Source organism: Sorex fumeus, unplaced genomic scaffold, assembly GCF_029834395.1.
Source record: "Sorex fumeus unplaced genomic scaffold, SorFum_2.1 ptg000064l, whole genome shotgun sequence".
Taxonomy (NCBI): domain Eukaryota; kingdom Metazoa; phylum Chordata; class Mammalia; order Eulipotyphla; family Soricidae; genus Sorex; species Sorex fumeus.
The window spans coordinates 1623453-1637388 of record NW_026606121.1 but is presented as its reverse complement, the minus strand read 5'-3'; the positions used below and the strand labels follow the sequence as shown (position 1 = coordinate 1637388).

At 53.1% G+C, this 13936-nt stretch overlaps 2 protein-coding genes across 2 annotated transcripts; one reads left to right on the top strand and one right to left on the bottom strand.

Annotated features, from left to right (window-relative positions):
• The first annotated feature begins 111 nt into the window (after nucleotides 1-111).
• LOC130036478 (zinc finger protein 184-like) lies at nucleotides 112-5542 on the top strand. The gene is made up of 2 exons (XM_056128317.1): nucleotides 112-245; nucleotides 4479-5542. Exons 1-2 carry the CDS (start codon nucleotides 197-199, stop codon nucleotides 5540-5542), a joined length of 1113 nt encoding a protein of 370 aa, XP_055984292.1. The 5' UTR covers nucleotides 112-196.
• A 3092-nt stretch (nucleotides 5543-8634) lies between these two features.
• Nucleotides 8635-13872, bottom strand: ZNF394 (zinc finger protein 394). The gene is made up of 3 exons (XM_056128516.1): nucleotides 13359-13872; nucleotides 11530-11665; nucleotides 8635-9482 (listed from the first exon to the last, which is right to left on the bottom strand). Exons 1-3 carry the CDS (start codon nucleotides 13770-13772, stop codon nucleotides 8665-8667), a joined length of 1368 nt encoding a protein of 455 aa, XP_055984491.1. The 5' UTR covers nucleotides 13773-13872; the 3' UTR covers nucleotides 8635-8664.
• Nucleotides 13873-13936: the final 64 nt, after the last annotated feature.

Below are 13936 nucleotides of genomic sequence, written 5' to 3'. Positions count from 1 at the left end.
GAACCTAGGTTGGCTGGGTGTGGCCCAGCCCGCCCCCAGTACAGAAAATACTCCCTCTTTTCTCTTGCTAGTTTATCTCAGAGACTCCAAGACTCAAGGAAAGTATGTTGTTTTTCAGGAGTTGGTGACCGTCAAGGGTGAGGAGCTAGACTTGGCCCATGAGGAGGTGGAGGAGTTGAACTCTGCCGAGAGGCACATGGGCATGAAGATGGTGGTGAACAGTTGTGGGAGCCTGGTGTTCTGGGGTAAGAAAGCTGATATGCCAAAAAAAAAAAAGGAAGAAAAAGAAGAAGAGGTTGAGTGATAGTATAGCAGTTTGGGCACTTGCAGACACTTGCCTGGCACTCCATATGATCCCCTGAACCCCACCAGGAATGATCCCTGAGTGGTGCATCATCAGGAGTAAGCCCTAAGCACCTCTTGGTGTGGCCCCCAAACAAGAAAAAATCAAATACCATAGTTTTTCTTAGGCTCTGGGAATCCCTGATCACTTGGCACTTAGAATTGGGCTCCTTTCTCTTGCAACGAATAGAGCCTTACTGGTGTGGCACTGGAGAAGGCCAGCTTCATTATATGGACTTGAAGACTTAAAAAGTGCCTGTCAGGGGCTGGAGAGATAGCACAGCGGGTAGGCCGTTTGCCTTGCATGCGACCAACCCGGGTTCAATTCCCAGCATCCCATATGGTTCCCAGAGCACCGCCAGGAGTAACTCCTGAGTGCAGAGCCAGGAGTAATCCCTGTGCATCAACAGATGTGACCCAAAAAGCAAAAAAAAAAAAAAAAAAAAAAAAAAAAAAAAAGTGCATCAGTAAAACTGCATGGTCCTAGGGAAAGGGAATGCAGGTCAGTAGAGAAACGGTCCACGGGCTGTTCATTCATTTCAGCATAGAAGCACATCAAGCTGAAACCAAGATCCTTCCCTGGGGGAATGTTGCTGCACTCTTGGAGGCCCAGAGGTTTAAGGAAACCGTCCCTTTGTCCATCCTCCCTTCCTGCATCTTAGAGAGTAATTCAGACTAAATCATAATCCGGAGTGAGCCTCTAGAAGGAACATGACTTTGTGACATTTTGTAAAGGAAAGCTTAATGAGATGATACCAGAGGGCCTGAGAGTCTGCTTATTTTGGTCATTTTATGATTTTTTAAGTGGGGATGCCACACCCAGCTGGTTCTGTTCCTAACTCAGTGTTTAGGAGGGACCCTGATGGTGCAGGGAGACCATCTATGGAGGTAGGGGTTCAAACTGGGGTCAGTGAGATGTAAAGCAGGTGACTTACCCGTGTACGATCTTGCCAACCCCCACCCCCCAGTTTGCTATTATCTTTGTGTGTAACGTGTCTTTTTTGATGAGTCCTTTGCCCTGTGTTTGTTTGTTTTTTTAATTGGGAGTTGGCGGTGCACCACATCTCTCAATGTACATTTTTAAAGGAGAGCTTAATGAGATGATAGCAGAGGGCCTCGAGTCTGTTTATTTTGAAGTCATTTTATGATTTTTTTGTGAGTTACTCCTCACTCTGCACCCAGGAATTGCTCCTAGCAGTGCTCAGGGAACCATCAGGGATGCCGGGATTGAACTCAGATCACCAGTGTGCGAGGCAAGCATCCTACAGGCTGTAAAACAAAAAGACAAGAGGAACTTATTTTCAGGGGGAGGGAAAGTTGGGACCACACGGCAGTACCCAGGGCCTCCCCCCTTACCTTGTGCTTCAGGGTTGCTACTGGTAGTGTCACATCTGGCATCCTTAACTCCAGGTGGTATCATTTTTGGTTTTTATTTATTTATTTGCTTTTTTGGGGCTCACACCCGGCAATGCACAGGGGTTACTCCTGGCTCTGCACTCAGGAATCACTCCTGGTGGTGCTCAGGGGACCATATAGGATGCTGGGCATCAAACCTGGGTCAGCTGGGTTTTTTTTTTTTTCTTTTTCTTTTTGGGTCACACCCAGAGATGCACAGGGGTTACTCCTGGCTTTACACTCGGGAATTACTCCTGGTGCTGCTCAGGGAACCATACGGGATGTTGGGAATCGAACCCGGGTCGGCCACATGCAAAGCAAATACCCTACCCACTGTGCTATCACTTCAGCCCCAGGTGGTATTATTGTGAGTAATATTTTGTTTGTTTTTTCTCATCACTTTTCTAAAACTACCCAATCTTGATCTATGATTTCCTTCCCTTTCCTTCATTTTCATTGTGGGTTTTTTTTTGTTTTTTTTTGCTTTTTTGGGTCACACCCAGAGATGCACAGGGGTTACTCCTGGCTTTGCAACTCGGGAATTACTCTTGACGGTGCTCAGGGAACCATATGGGACGTTGGGAATTGAACCCGGGTCGGCCGCATGCAAGGCAAATGCCCTACCCACTGTACTATTGCTCCAGTCCCTCCTTTGTTGTTTTATGCTGATATTCACTCTTCTTCCTTCTGCTTATCTGCCTCTCTGCTTATTCACTCTGCCACTCTCTTAGGTAGAATGTCTTCTTCACGGCATCTCCTTTATCCTGCTTCGTATCATTCCCCCGTTTATGGTTGGTTAGTTTCAGGGCTGGTGGTGCTCAGGGCTTACTCCTGGCCCTGTGCTCAGATGCAAAAGGGACCAGATGGGGTGCCAGTGGTCAGATAGGGTTGGTCACATGCCAATCAGGTGCCCTGCACATAATGCTTTTTCTCCAGTTCTCTCCGCTTACGTATGTCTCTGAATTTTTTTTTTTTGCTTTTTGGGGTCACACCTGGTGATGCACAGGGGTTATTCCTGGCTTTGCACTCAGGAATTACTCCTGGCAGTGCTCGGGGGACCATATAGGATGCTGGGAATCGAACCCAGGTGAGCCACGTGCAAGGCAAATGCCCTACCTACTGTGCTCCAGCCCCATGTCTCTGATTTTTTTTTTTTTTGCTTTTTGGATCACACCCGGCAATGCACAGGGGTTACTCCTGGCTCTACACTCAGGAGTTACCCCTGGCAGTGCTCAGGGGACCATATGGGATGCTGGGTATCGAACCAGGGTCAGCCACGTGCAAGGCAAACGCCCTACCCGCTGTGCTATTGCTCCAGCCCCTGTCTCTTAATTTTTGTCATTTGCCTTTTCCACCAACTCTTTCTGAAGTATTTCAAATAAATATTAACTTTAATTTTTTTTTTTGGTCACACCTGGCGATGCTCAGGACTTACTCCTGGCTCTGCACTCAAGAAGCACTCCTGGCAGTGCTCAGGGGACCATATGGGATGCTAGGGATTGAACCCAGGTCGGCCGTGTGCAGGCAAACACGTTACCTGCTATATTATCGCTTCAGCCCCATAAATATTTATTTACTTATTTATTTTTGCTTTTTGGTTCACACCCGGCGATGCTCAGGTGTTACTCCTGGCTCATGCACTCAGGAATTGCTCCTGGCGGTGCTCAGGGGACCATATGGGGTGCTGGGAATTGAACCTGTGTTGGCCATGTTGGCTGCGTGCAAGGCAAACGCCCTACCCTCTGTGCTATTGCTCCAGCCCCCATAAATATTTATTTTTATTGTTCTGTTGGTACCACCCCTAGGGGCCACACATGGGCTACTCCAGGCTCAGTGTCCAGGGGAACATGCAGTGGGAATTGAGCCTGGGATGCTTACTTGCAAAGTGTATGTTCCTCCCTCCGACCATCTCTCCAGCAACTCAAATAAATGTGTTATAAGGTTTGAGACCATACACAGGTCATCCAAGAGTGACCCCTGACAATGCTCATGCGACTCCAGCCAGGGCTAGCCTCATGGCCAGGGATGTCCAGTGCCTTATGTCTTGTTCTCTCTCCAACCCTCAAATAATGATTGAATCAGAGACACAGTTCCTGATTGGGTTTCAGTCATATAATTTTCCAACACCTGTCTCTTCACCAGCGTACGTTTCCAACTACCAATGTCCTCAGTTTCTCTCCTGGACCCCCCCGCCACACACACACACACACCTTTGTGGCAGATGGTAGACACCTTTCTTTTCTCTCTCTCTCTCTCTCTCTCTCTCTCTCTCTGTCTCTCCCCCCCCCCCCGCCCTGTTTTTGGGCAATATGGTTTGCAATACAGATACTGAAAGGTTAATCATGTATATCCCTTTACCTACTTTCAACGCTCAGTTCTTGTCCAGAGTGTTCATTTCTATTATTTTTATTGTTTGCTTTTTGGGTCATACCTGGTGATGCTCAGAGGTTACTCCTGGCTGTGCTTGGGGAGATCATACGGGATGCCAGGGATTGAACCTGGGTCGACAGCGTGCAAGGCAAAATGCCCTACCCGACTGTACAGTCGCTTATTGTCATACTGTCATACTCTTATTGTCATACTGGTTACTTCTCTCCTTTCTGCCCTTCACCCCTCCCCCCACACACACACTTGTGGCCATTGACCAGTCGTCCTGGCCCCTATTTTACCTGGCCTTGGGACATTAATCTCATTCTTTTTTTTTTTTTTGACACAAACGTCCTTGTTGCAATTTATTTCAGATTCTGAAACGACCCTTGAAGCGAATGAGTCCCTGTCAAAGTTGGAGGGTTATGAAATATCACCTGAGCGGGATCTAATCATCGAAAGGCTGAAAACCGATGATTTCTGGGACTCCAGGCTGATCGAAACATGGGCGTGCGAGGGCACGTTGGAACGGCAGCAGGTAACTCAGGCCAGAGACTTAAGGTACGTCAGAAGCAAGTACACCAGAGGCCCGATGGACAGTCCTCCCGAAGCCGGGGAGGGCTCTGCGCCCCCGCGACGGCGGCGGAAGGCCGAGTCGGTGCGGAAGCCTTGGCAGTGCCGCGAATGCGGCCGCAGCTTCCGCTACTACTCGGCTCTGGTCCCGCACCTGCGGCTGCACTCGGGGGAGAAGCCGTTCGCGTGTCCCGGCTGCGGGAAGGCCTTCGGCCGCAGCTCGACGCTCCGGCAGCATCAGCGGACCCACGCGGGGGGCGCGGCACCCTCACACCGCCGGGGCCACCCCCGGGAGCGGCCACACCTGTGCCAGGAGTGCGGGAAGGCGTTTTGCGGTGCCCCGGCGCTCAGCAGGCACCAGCGAGTCCATGCCCGGGACAGACGATGCGGCTGCCGGGAAGGCGGGGACGCCACCGCTGTGGTCCTCGTCGGGGCCCCGCACCGCCAGACCCACGCCCCTGGGAATACGCCCACTGCGTGCCACCCAGGTGGGGCCCTGGCACGGCCCCCAGGGACCCGCAGCGGGGAGAAACCGTACCAGTGCGGGGACTGTGGAAAGGCCTTCGGGGACCGCTCTGCCCTGGTCAGGCACCAGAGGGTCCACACGGGAGAGAAGCCGTACCGGTGCCGGGAGTGCGACAAGGCCTTCAGCCAGAGCTCCTCCCTCACCAAGCACCTGCGGACGCACACCGGGGAGAAGCCCTACGCCTGTAAGGTCTGCGGCAAAGCCTTCAGCCAGAGCTCATCTCTCATCCAGCACCAGAAGACCCACGCCGGAGGGAAGGCCTGCAAGTGCGACAAACGCCAGAGAAGTCTCGGGGTGCGAGCGGCGCTTTATCAGCACAAAGAAATCCTCAGTGGCTAGAAAGGAGCCAACCCATGCAGTGACTCTTGGTTTTTGTTTGTTTGGTTGTTTTTTTTTTTGGGGGGGGGAGTGCACACCACGATGCTCAGGGGTTACTCCTGGCTCTGCACTCAGGAATCACTCCTGGCAGTGCCTGGGGGACCCTATGAGATGGCGGGGAATCGAACCCCGATCGGCTGTGTGCAAGGTAAGTGCCCTCCCTGCTGGACTATCACTCCGGCCTCCATGCAGTGATTCTTAGCTCTTAATGGCATAAGACCAGTTCTAAATATTACATGGTAGACGACAAAAACATGACATGAAACAGTGACACACACAGGATGGCTCGCTGGACGTACCCTCAGGTATGGGAGAGGAAAAGAAGTCTATGTGGATATATCGGTGACAAAATCAAAATAGCTGAAGGGAAAGAGGAGGGTTTCTGGGGCAGCACAGAGAAAATCTAGTTTAATCAGAGGAATAGTAAGGAGGTGCATGCCTAATAGCAGCATGAAAACTAGTTACAGAGCTAACAGTTGTTCCTTGACGCTGCTGGCTCTCTAAACAAGACACTTTTTTTTTTTTTTTGCTTTTTTTGGGTCATATTTAGAGATGCACAGGAGTTACTCCTGGTTCATGCACTCAGGAATCACTCCTGGCGGTGCTCGGTGGACCATATGGGATGCTGGGAATTGAACCCGGGTCGTCTGTGTGCAAGGCAAACGCCCTACCCACTGTGCTGTTGCTCCAGCCCCTAAATATAGGAGATTTTTTTGGTGTTGTGTTTGGGTCACACCCCACTTGCTTACTCCTGGTGCTGCATTCAGTGATCATTTTTGTTATTATTGCTTGGGGGACCATATGTGGTGTTGGAGATCGAACCCAGGTGGTCTACATGCAAGGCACTTAGGCACCCTCCCTGCTGTACTGTCCCTCCAGCCCTCTGAATAGTCATTTTAACCTGAAGCTCATGAGATTAGAATCCCAGAAGGATATCACTAGAAAATTTTCTAAGGAAATGTAGCACTGTAGCACTGTCCTTTTGTTGTTCATCGATTTGCTAGAACGGGCACCAGTAACATCTCACAACAAATTGTGAGACTTGCTGTTACTCTTTTTTGGCATATTGAATAGGTTACGGGTAGCTTGCTAGGCTCTCCGAGAGGGGCAGAGGAATCGAACCCAGGTCGGCCATGTGCAAAGAAATGTAAAGTAGGAAAAATATCTTAGCCCAGAAAATTCTCCTTTGCTCTGTTCCTGCACCATGCTTTTTCACTTAGACACTTGCAAGCATTTAAACCAGCAGTTTTAACCCTGTGTGTACATTGAAATTAACTGAGATGCTTAGGAGGCCAGAGCGATAGGACAGCAAGAAGGGCATTTGCCTTGCATGCAGCCAGCCTGGGTTTGTTCTCTGGCACTCTGTTGGGTCCCCTGACCCCACCAAGAGTGATTTCTGAGTGTTGAACCAGGAGTCAGCTGAGCACAAGCAGGTGTGCCCCCTACCTCCCTCCAAAAGCAGTAACAGAAAAAAGGGAATGATGATAAATTAGACCTAGTGACAAGTTAAACCTTTCTTCTGCCCTCCGATAAAATTTGAAGAAAATGCATAGCCCACAAATCTAGAGAAAATATTTGCAGGTCATACAGAGAATCATGTCCAGACTCAAAATAGCATCTACAAACAATCAAATGTGTCCACGGAGCCAGAACTTCAAAAAATACAGACTTTTCATTGCTGCACAAGCACGTCCGAAGAGCTCTGACGGCAATCAAAGCCATGGAAGGCTGGAGCTGAACCACAGTCCCAAAACGCACAGTGGATGAGCAAGTCACATCAAGTTCTTGGGGATGTGAAACAAATCATGGTAGGCTGCATGCCCCCTGCTTTGTAAGATGCCCATGTGCCCTCATCCTTGGAACCTGCGAGTAGGTTATGTGTCCTGGCTGGAGGAAGTTTGTAGATGCAGGTAAGGTTAGGGACTTAAAAGACAGATGATCCAGATCATCCAGGAGCACCATCTCTAATTGCACAGCACCTGGAAAAACAGAGAATTGGTCTGGAGGCTTAAGGGATGAACTGAAAGAAATTCAGAGCATGTGCAGGATTTGATGGCTCACTGGGGCTTGACGGTGGAGCGGCCTGAGGGGCTGCAGACCTCTCCTCCAGAACCTGCTCAGAGCTCAGCCCCAGGACATTTTGATTCAGCCTGTGAGCCCCCAAATGGCTAGATCCACCCGGGCTTCTGCCCTGTAGAGCAGAGAGATAATAAACGTGTGTTGTTTTGAGCTGTTACGTGTGTGAGTCCTTATACGTTACTAGTCATTGGTCAAAAGTATATTTGAGGGGACAAAGTGATAATACAGCAGGTAGAGTGCTCGCTTCCCATCGCATGCGGCTGACCAGGGTTCAATCCTTGGCACCTCACCAGAAGAGATTCCTGAGCTCAGAGTCATAAATAAGCCCTGAGCACTCACAAGTATGGCCCTGACAGAAAGTGTATTTGAGGGCCCAGGAGATAGTACAGTGGTTAAGGCACTTGCCTTGCACACAGCTGATCTTGGCTCAATCCCTAGCACATTTGGTCCCCTGAGCACCTTCAGGAGTGAACCCTAAGGGCAGAGCCATGAATAAGCTCTGAACACTGTCTGGTATGGCCCAAAAACCAAAGGGGAGAAAAATAGGGCCAGAGAGCCTATACAGTGGGCAGAGCGCTTGTCTGCACACGGCCAACCGAGGTTCGAACCCCAGCACCACTCATGGGCCCTCAAGCCCTGCCGGGAGTGATCCCTGAGCAACACTGGGTGTGGCTCCAAACTGAAAAACCAACGCAGAAACGTTAAGAAGAGAGTGCTTCGTGAACGCACGTAACTTTGCGACTATTTGGAGTCCTTAGGTGACTGAGGTCTAAGTAGAAAGATTTTCTAAATGACTCCAGGCAAGATGAGATTCAGAGCCTGTGGTGTGTTAGGGGCTCGCCTTTTCAGGGGGCTCCTGGCTCGGCTTCCTCTGTGTGTGGCACTCACAGCTGAAACGTGTGTGTGGAGACCAGATCATCAGAGGGAGCCTCCAGAACGGAGACACCCAGAACCTGACTCCCAGGACGTGGGCATCGGAAAGTAAACGGCTCAGGCTGGAGGCGTCAGGAGGCGGGGACTTTATTCCTGTGGACCCGCTGATGCCGCAGCAGGTGCGGGCTCTGGCGGAAGCTGTCCCCGCACTGGCCGCAGCGGTAGGGCTTCTCCCCCGTGTGCGTGCGCGCGTGCGTGGTGAGCGTGGCGCTCTGGCTAAAGCGCTTCCCGCAATCGGGGCAGGCGTAGGGCCTCTCGCCCGTGTGCACCCGCTGGTGCTTGGCCAGGTCTGAGCTGCGCTTGAAGCTCTTCGGGCAGTGCTCGCAGGCGTGGGGCCGGTCCCCGCCGTGCAGCCGCTGGTGGCGCAGCCAGCTGGAGCCCGGGCACAGCTGCCCGCACTGGTCGCAGTGGTACAGCCGCTCGCCCACGTGGACGCGCAGGTGCCGGCGGAGGTGCGAGCTCTGGCGGAAGCTGTCCCCGCAGCGGGGGCACGCGTAGGGCTTCTCCCCGGTGTGCGTGCGCTGGTGCTTGCTCAGGGCTGCGCTCTGGCTGAAGCGCTTCCCGCACGCTGGGCAGGAGTAGGGCCTCTCGCCCGTGTGCACCCGCTGATGCTTGGCCAGGTCCGAGCGCTGCCTGAAGGCCTTCCCGCACTCGGGGCAGGGGTGGGGCCTGGGTCCTTTCTCGGCCTGTGGCCCCACCTCGAGGCCGCCGCGGGGCCCCGAGCCGCAGGGGAGTCCTGGCTCCTCCCAAGGGGTTTCCCGTTTGGGCGAGAGGGACCCTCCTGCCCGCTCCTCCCCACCGTCCCCAGGAAACGGGGGCAGCCCATCCTTCTCTTCCAGAATTTCTTGCTTTGGAATCAACGCTTTGTTCTCCCTTCTGGTTTCCAAACCTGAAATTAAAAATAATAATAATAACAATAATAATAAGAAGAAGAACGGTCACTTCTTTCCTGGGCAAAAGTGAAACCAAGTGCTGGCTGGCCCAGGGCGACACCCTCCCCCCACCCCCAGTGTTCCCCAAGAATAATCATGCTGATTCTCTGCAGTGGCCTGATGGTAGCTCCATCAGCCCTGCCACCTCTCCTGCCATCCACCGTTCTCTAGAAGCAGGCCTGGAAGGTGGACAAGAGGGACAGCTGGGTCTGTGTGCTGCCCAACACGGGCCTCCAGCCACCCCCTCATCTAGGATGTTGTTGGCTCAGTCCCAGGAGGCTGTACCTTCTGAATGCCGCTGGCGGTGGGAAGAGTGTCGCTTCTGGGCCAGGAGAAGCAGGCAGGGGCGTCATACTGTCCTCTAACACTCCCCTCCTTCAGAGCTCAGCGGGCTGCATCCCTTAGCAGGTCCCCAGCTCCCTCAGGAAAAGTGTCTGCTGAGTGTTACTCAGTCATACACAGGCCACCCAGGCTGGGCGGGGAAATGGAAGCTACTGACTGACCCGTTACTGAGGACGCTGACCCCAATACATAGAATTCTCAGGGTTTTGTTTTTTGCTTTTTGGGTCGCACCGGTGATACTGAGGAGTTACTCCTGGCTCTGCACTCAGGAATCAATCCTGGCGGTGTTCAGGGGACCCTATGGGATGCTGGGGATTGAACCCGGGTCAGCCTCGTGCAAGGCAAATGCCCTCCCTGGACTATTGCTCTGGCCTGAATTCTCAGGTTTGATCTTGACATGCAAATAAAGTGAAAGCATTTCAGGAATGCCTATACGAAAACATTGATGAGACATGAAGTCCATTGTTGGGGAACAGTTTTTCCCCAGTGTGCCTGGACATGTTGTGCACCGAGTCCTGGCAGATGTGCTGAAGGATGATGGGCATGTGGAGAAAGCCCTCTGGGAGCAGCTCATGACTGTTCACTTTATTGCCAAATACACACATTTTATATAGGGTCTCTGCTTACAGGAAGGTCCAATCACATAAAGTTTAGCATTATGGGCCTATCACCTTTCCTACTCTGCTTTCCCTAGTCCAAGCCCAATCAAGGCTAGATGCTGTGGTTAGGATAACCTGCTAAGTGTATGTGACAGTTTCTGTGTCTTTGGAGCATGTGACTAGCATGTGCAGAACATCCTGTGCTGACAGCCTGTTCCTGCCAACTTTGCCCAGATGCTCCCTCTTGCGAGGCCTCGTTTCTGGGGCGTTTTGCAAGGTTGAGTGCCTGTCACCACGTTCCACAGCTATGAAAGAAGAAATCTGACAACCTATAATGAACGTTCAGGCTAGCAGTCACTGCTGCACCCAAGGAGCAAGAAAGCTACAAGAGGCCACACCCAGCAGTGCACAGGACTTACTCCTGGCTCTGTGCTCAGGAATCACTCCTGGCAGGGCTCAGGGGACCATATGTGGTGCCGGGGTTCAAACCCAGGTTGGCCACATACAAGGCAAGCGCCCTCCCTGCTGTACTCTCTATGGTCCCTGTAAGAAACGTCTAAAACATAATAAAAGCTCTTGAAAATATAACAAGAGCAGAAATATGTCAGAGAGAGCTCAGGGAGAACTGGTATTCAGCAGTTAGAATAGGCCAAACAAGGAATTAATAATTCCAAGGAAAACTAAAAGTTATAAAGGCATACAAACATACATCATGTGGGTTAACACAGATAATGGCTACACGGGCATAATATTGAGAAACACTTCATCTTATACAGGGATAAAAAATGGAAAACATCTGGGAGGGAGGGGTTTGGGCCACACCTGGCAGTGCCAGGGATCAAACCAGGGTCAGTGGCATGCAAGGCAAGTGTCTTAAGACTTGTACTACCTCTCTGGTCCTCAGGTGCATTTTCTGAAAAGTGAGCCGACATAAAGGACTAAACATATCACTGAACTGCTCAGATCAGAAAGATCCCTCCTGGTCTTGGTCAGGCAGAGTCTATCCCTCTTCCTGTCTGTCCTTCCAAATGTCACACTGTCACAGAGCTGCAGGTTCACTTACTTGGGGACACCATGTCTCCTGGGGAACAGGAGGCTTTCAGCATGCTCTCCCCGTCGAGGTCTCTCTGAGTCAGGTCCAGCTGCTCCAGCCCCGCCCAGGCCAGAGACACTGCCGTGTCCTCCACTGCCACCAACCCCTAAAACCACACAACACAAGTGACTTGGGCACCCAGCTCCTCCCCCGGGCCCAGATCCGCTTCTATCACCCTAGTGCCAGGTATCGACCGCAGTAGGCAGCGAGGCTTCGGCCATGGGGTGTGGGAAGGTGACAAGCCCCAAGTCTACGCTGTGCTTCTAGACACCAAGTGTCCGTGCTTGGGCTGCCTCATCTGGCCTCTCCCTCGCAAAGGCCAGCACAAGTGCCGCCAGAAGTTCTCCTGCTGCTGTGCTGTCCTAGGGCCCTGGCAGGTGGTGTCTCCTGTCCAAAGCACTTGAGTGTTACAAAATCTATCTTGGTCACAAGCTACTCCTTTGGCTTCTTGGCAAAGGAAAACTATCCCAGCGGGTCTCCTTTAGACTCCAGGACGCTGCTCTGGGCTGTACTGAGCTCGGACATCCTGAGGCAGGCGGAGGGGCCCCAGCCCGAGGCAGGGGTGAGGAAAGATGGACAACCTATGGCAGAGCATAGTGGCTGACGCCACAGGGAGCTGCAGCCCATGGAGAGGAGCCCCTGGCGTGGGGAAGGGCAGAGGCACCGCCTGACTGCTGTGAGCTCGGAGGCCGCTGCTCTCCCGCACGTCTGAGATCTCTAGCTGACCTGGGTGCGGCCCAAGTCCTGGAGAGAGGCTGGAAAGAGGCTGGAAAGACCATCCCTCCCCCAGGGCTTCTTCAACTCTAGGACCAGACTCCAGGGAGGGGCCAGTCACTCCACAAGTGATAAAGAAAGGGCGGGACCCAGGGCCCCCCACGGGTCTACACCCCCTTCTCCCACTGCAATAAAAAATGGGCTAGACCCAGATCTTTTATATTTGTTTTTTGGGCCACACCTGGCTTACTCCTGGCTCTGTACTCTGGGGTCACTCCTGGCAGGTTCGGGGCATCATATGGGTGCTGGGGATAGAATCCGGGTCGGCCATGTGAAGGCAAGTGCCCTGTCCATTATACTGTCTTGCTGGCCCCAAGACCCCTATTTTACAGTAGCTACGTAGCTCTGTCCTGGAGTCCAGCAGCAGCAGCTGAGTAGCACAAGATGGCAAAGAGCAAAGGATGGTACCCAGTCGGGTCGCGCTGTGTTCAGCGAGAGGGGCTTAGCTAAAGTGGGACGGAGTGAATTATGACCAGAGCAGGCCTGCTCATGTAAAAAGCCATGAGATACCTGTGATGTTTATAGGTAAAGACTGAAAAAGCCCCAAGCAGGAAAAACTGACACCAGATGGCCTCCAACTTAACTGAATTCTGATGTTTACACCTGGAGTGACACCTCAGGTGGGGGGCTGAGTGCAAAGGGTGACCCTCTCTCCTGTGCAGGTATCAGATCAAGAGGTCTAGGCTGCTGGCTACAAATCCGCGGGTCTCAGGAAGCACCCTCCACCTTGACTACACTATCCGGACTCTCAGAACTCGTGGAAGTCATGGCAGATTTACTGACTTACTCTAGAAGGCTGCAGAAGGGCCTGGAAATAGCAGAATGGGTTGGAGCAAAGGCTTTGCAAGCAGGCCTCACACGGGAGAACCATTGCCAACCGAAGGAGGAGGAGATCACCGAGTCATCACCCGCGTAGGAGGACTTCGCACTCGGGGCGGCGGGGCTCCGCGGCCCCGCTTCCCACCCAGCCTCGTTTGACGGCCGGTCCCGGGGGCTCCAACGCGAAGCCCCGCGCCCCGCCTCACCTGCGGGCAGAGCCGACCAGGCGCGGGCACCGCGCGCACGGCGGCCGCGGCCTCGTCCCCGCTCTCGGGGCCGTGCGCCCGCACCCAGGCCTGCAGCTCCCGCGGCAGGACGCTCAGGAACTGCTCCAGCACCAGCAGCTCCAGGATCTGCTCCTTAGAGTGTCTCTCGGGCCGCAGCCAGCGGCGACACAGGTCCCGGAGCTGGCGCAGAGCCTCTTCGGGTCCCGCCCCCTCCTGATAACGGAACCTCCGGAAGTGCTGGCGACAAGCCTCAGGATCTTGACAGTCCCCGCCTCGAGGAGACTCTTCCTCCACCTTCACTATCAAAAGTCCATCCCGCAGGGGCGGTGTGGCCAGCAGCCAGGACCCCGTCGCGGCGTCGTTGCCGGGACTCGCGGCCAAGAGAGAACTCATCGCTCTCCGGCTGGGAAAGACTTTCTCAGGATGCGGCGTGCAGGCGGGAAGATGCTCCTGGGGTCTCCCTAAAGCCGGGACGCACCGATCCCCCCGCGGACCCTCGGGTATCAGCACTCAGCGGTAACTTGCATCTCCCGGCTACGAGACGACGCTTGCCCAGA

Coding starts and splice junctions, on each gene's coding strand:
- ZNF394 (XM_056128516.1), bottom strand. CDS start 13,772: ATGAGTTCTCTCTTGGCCGCGAGTCCCGGCAACGACGCCGCGACGGGG. Junction 11,666..13,358: donor CTGGTCGGCTCTGCCCGCAG/GTGAGGCGGGGC, acceptor GTGTGGTTTTAG/GGGTTGGTGGCAGTGGAGGA. Junction 9,483..11,529: donor AGGAGACATGGTGTCCCCAA/GTAAGTGAACCT, acceptor TTTTAATTTCAG/GTTTGGAAACCAGAAGGGAG.
- LOC130036478 (XM_056128317.1), top strand. CDS start 197: ATGGGCATGAAGATGGTGGTGAACAGTTGTGGGAGCCTGGTGTTCTGG. Junction 246..4,478: donor TGGGAGCCTGGTGTTCTGGG/GTAAGAAAGCTG, acceptor AATTTATTTCAG/ATTCTGAAACGACCCTTGAA.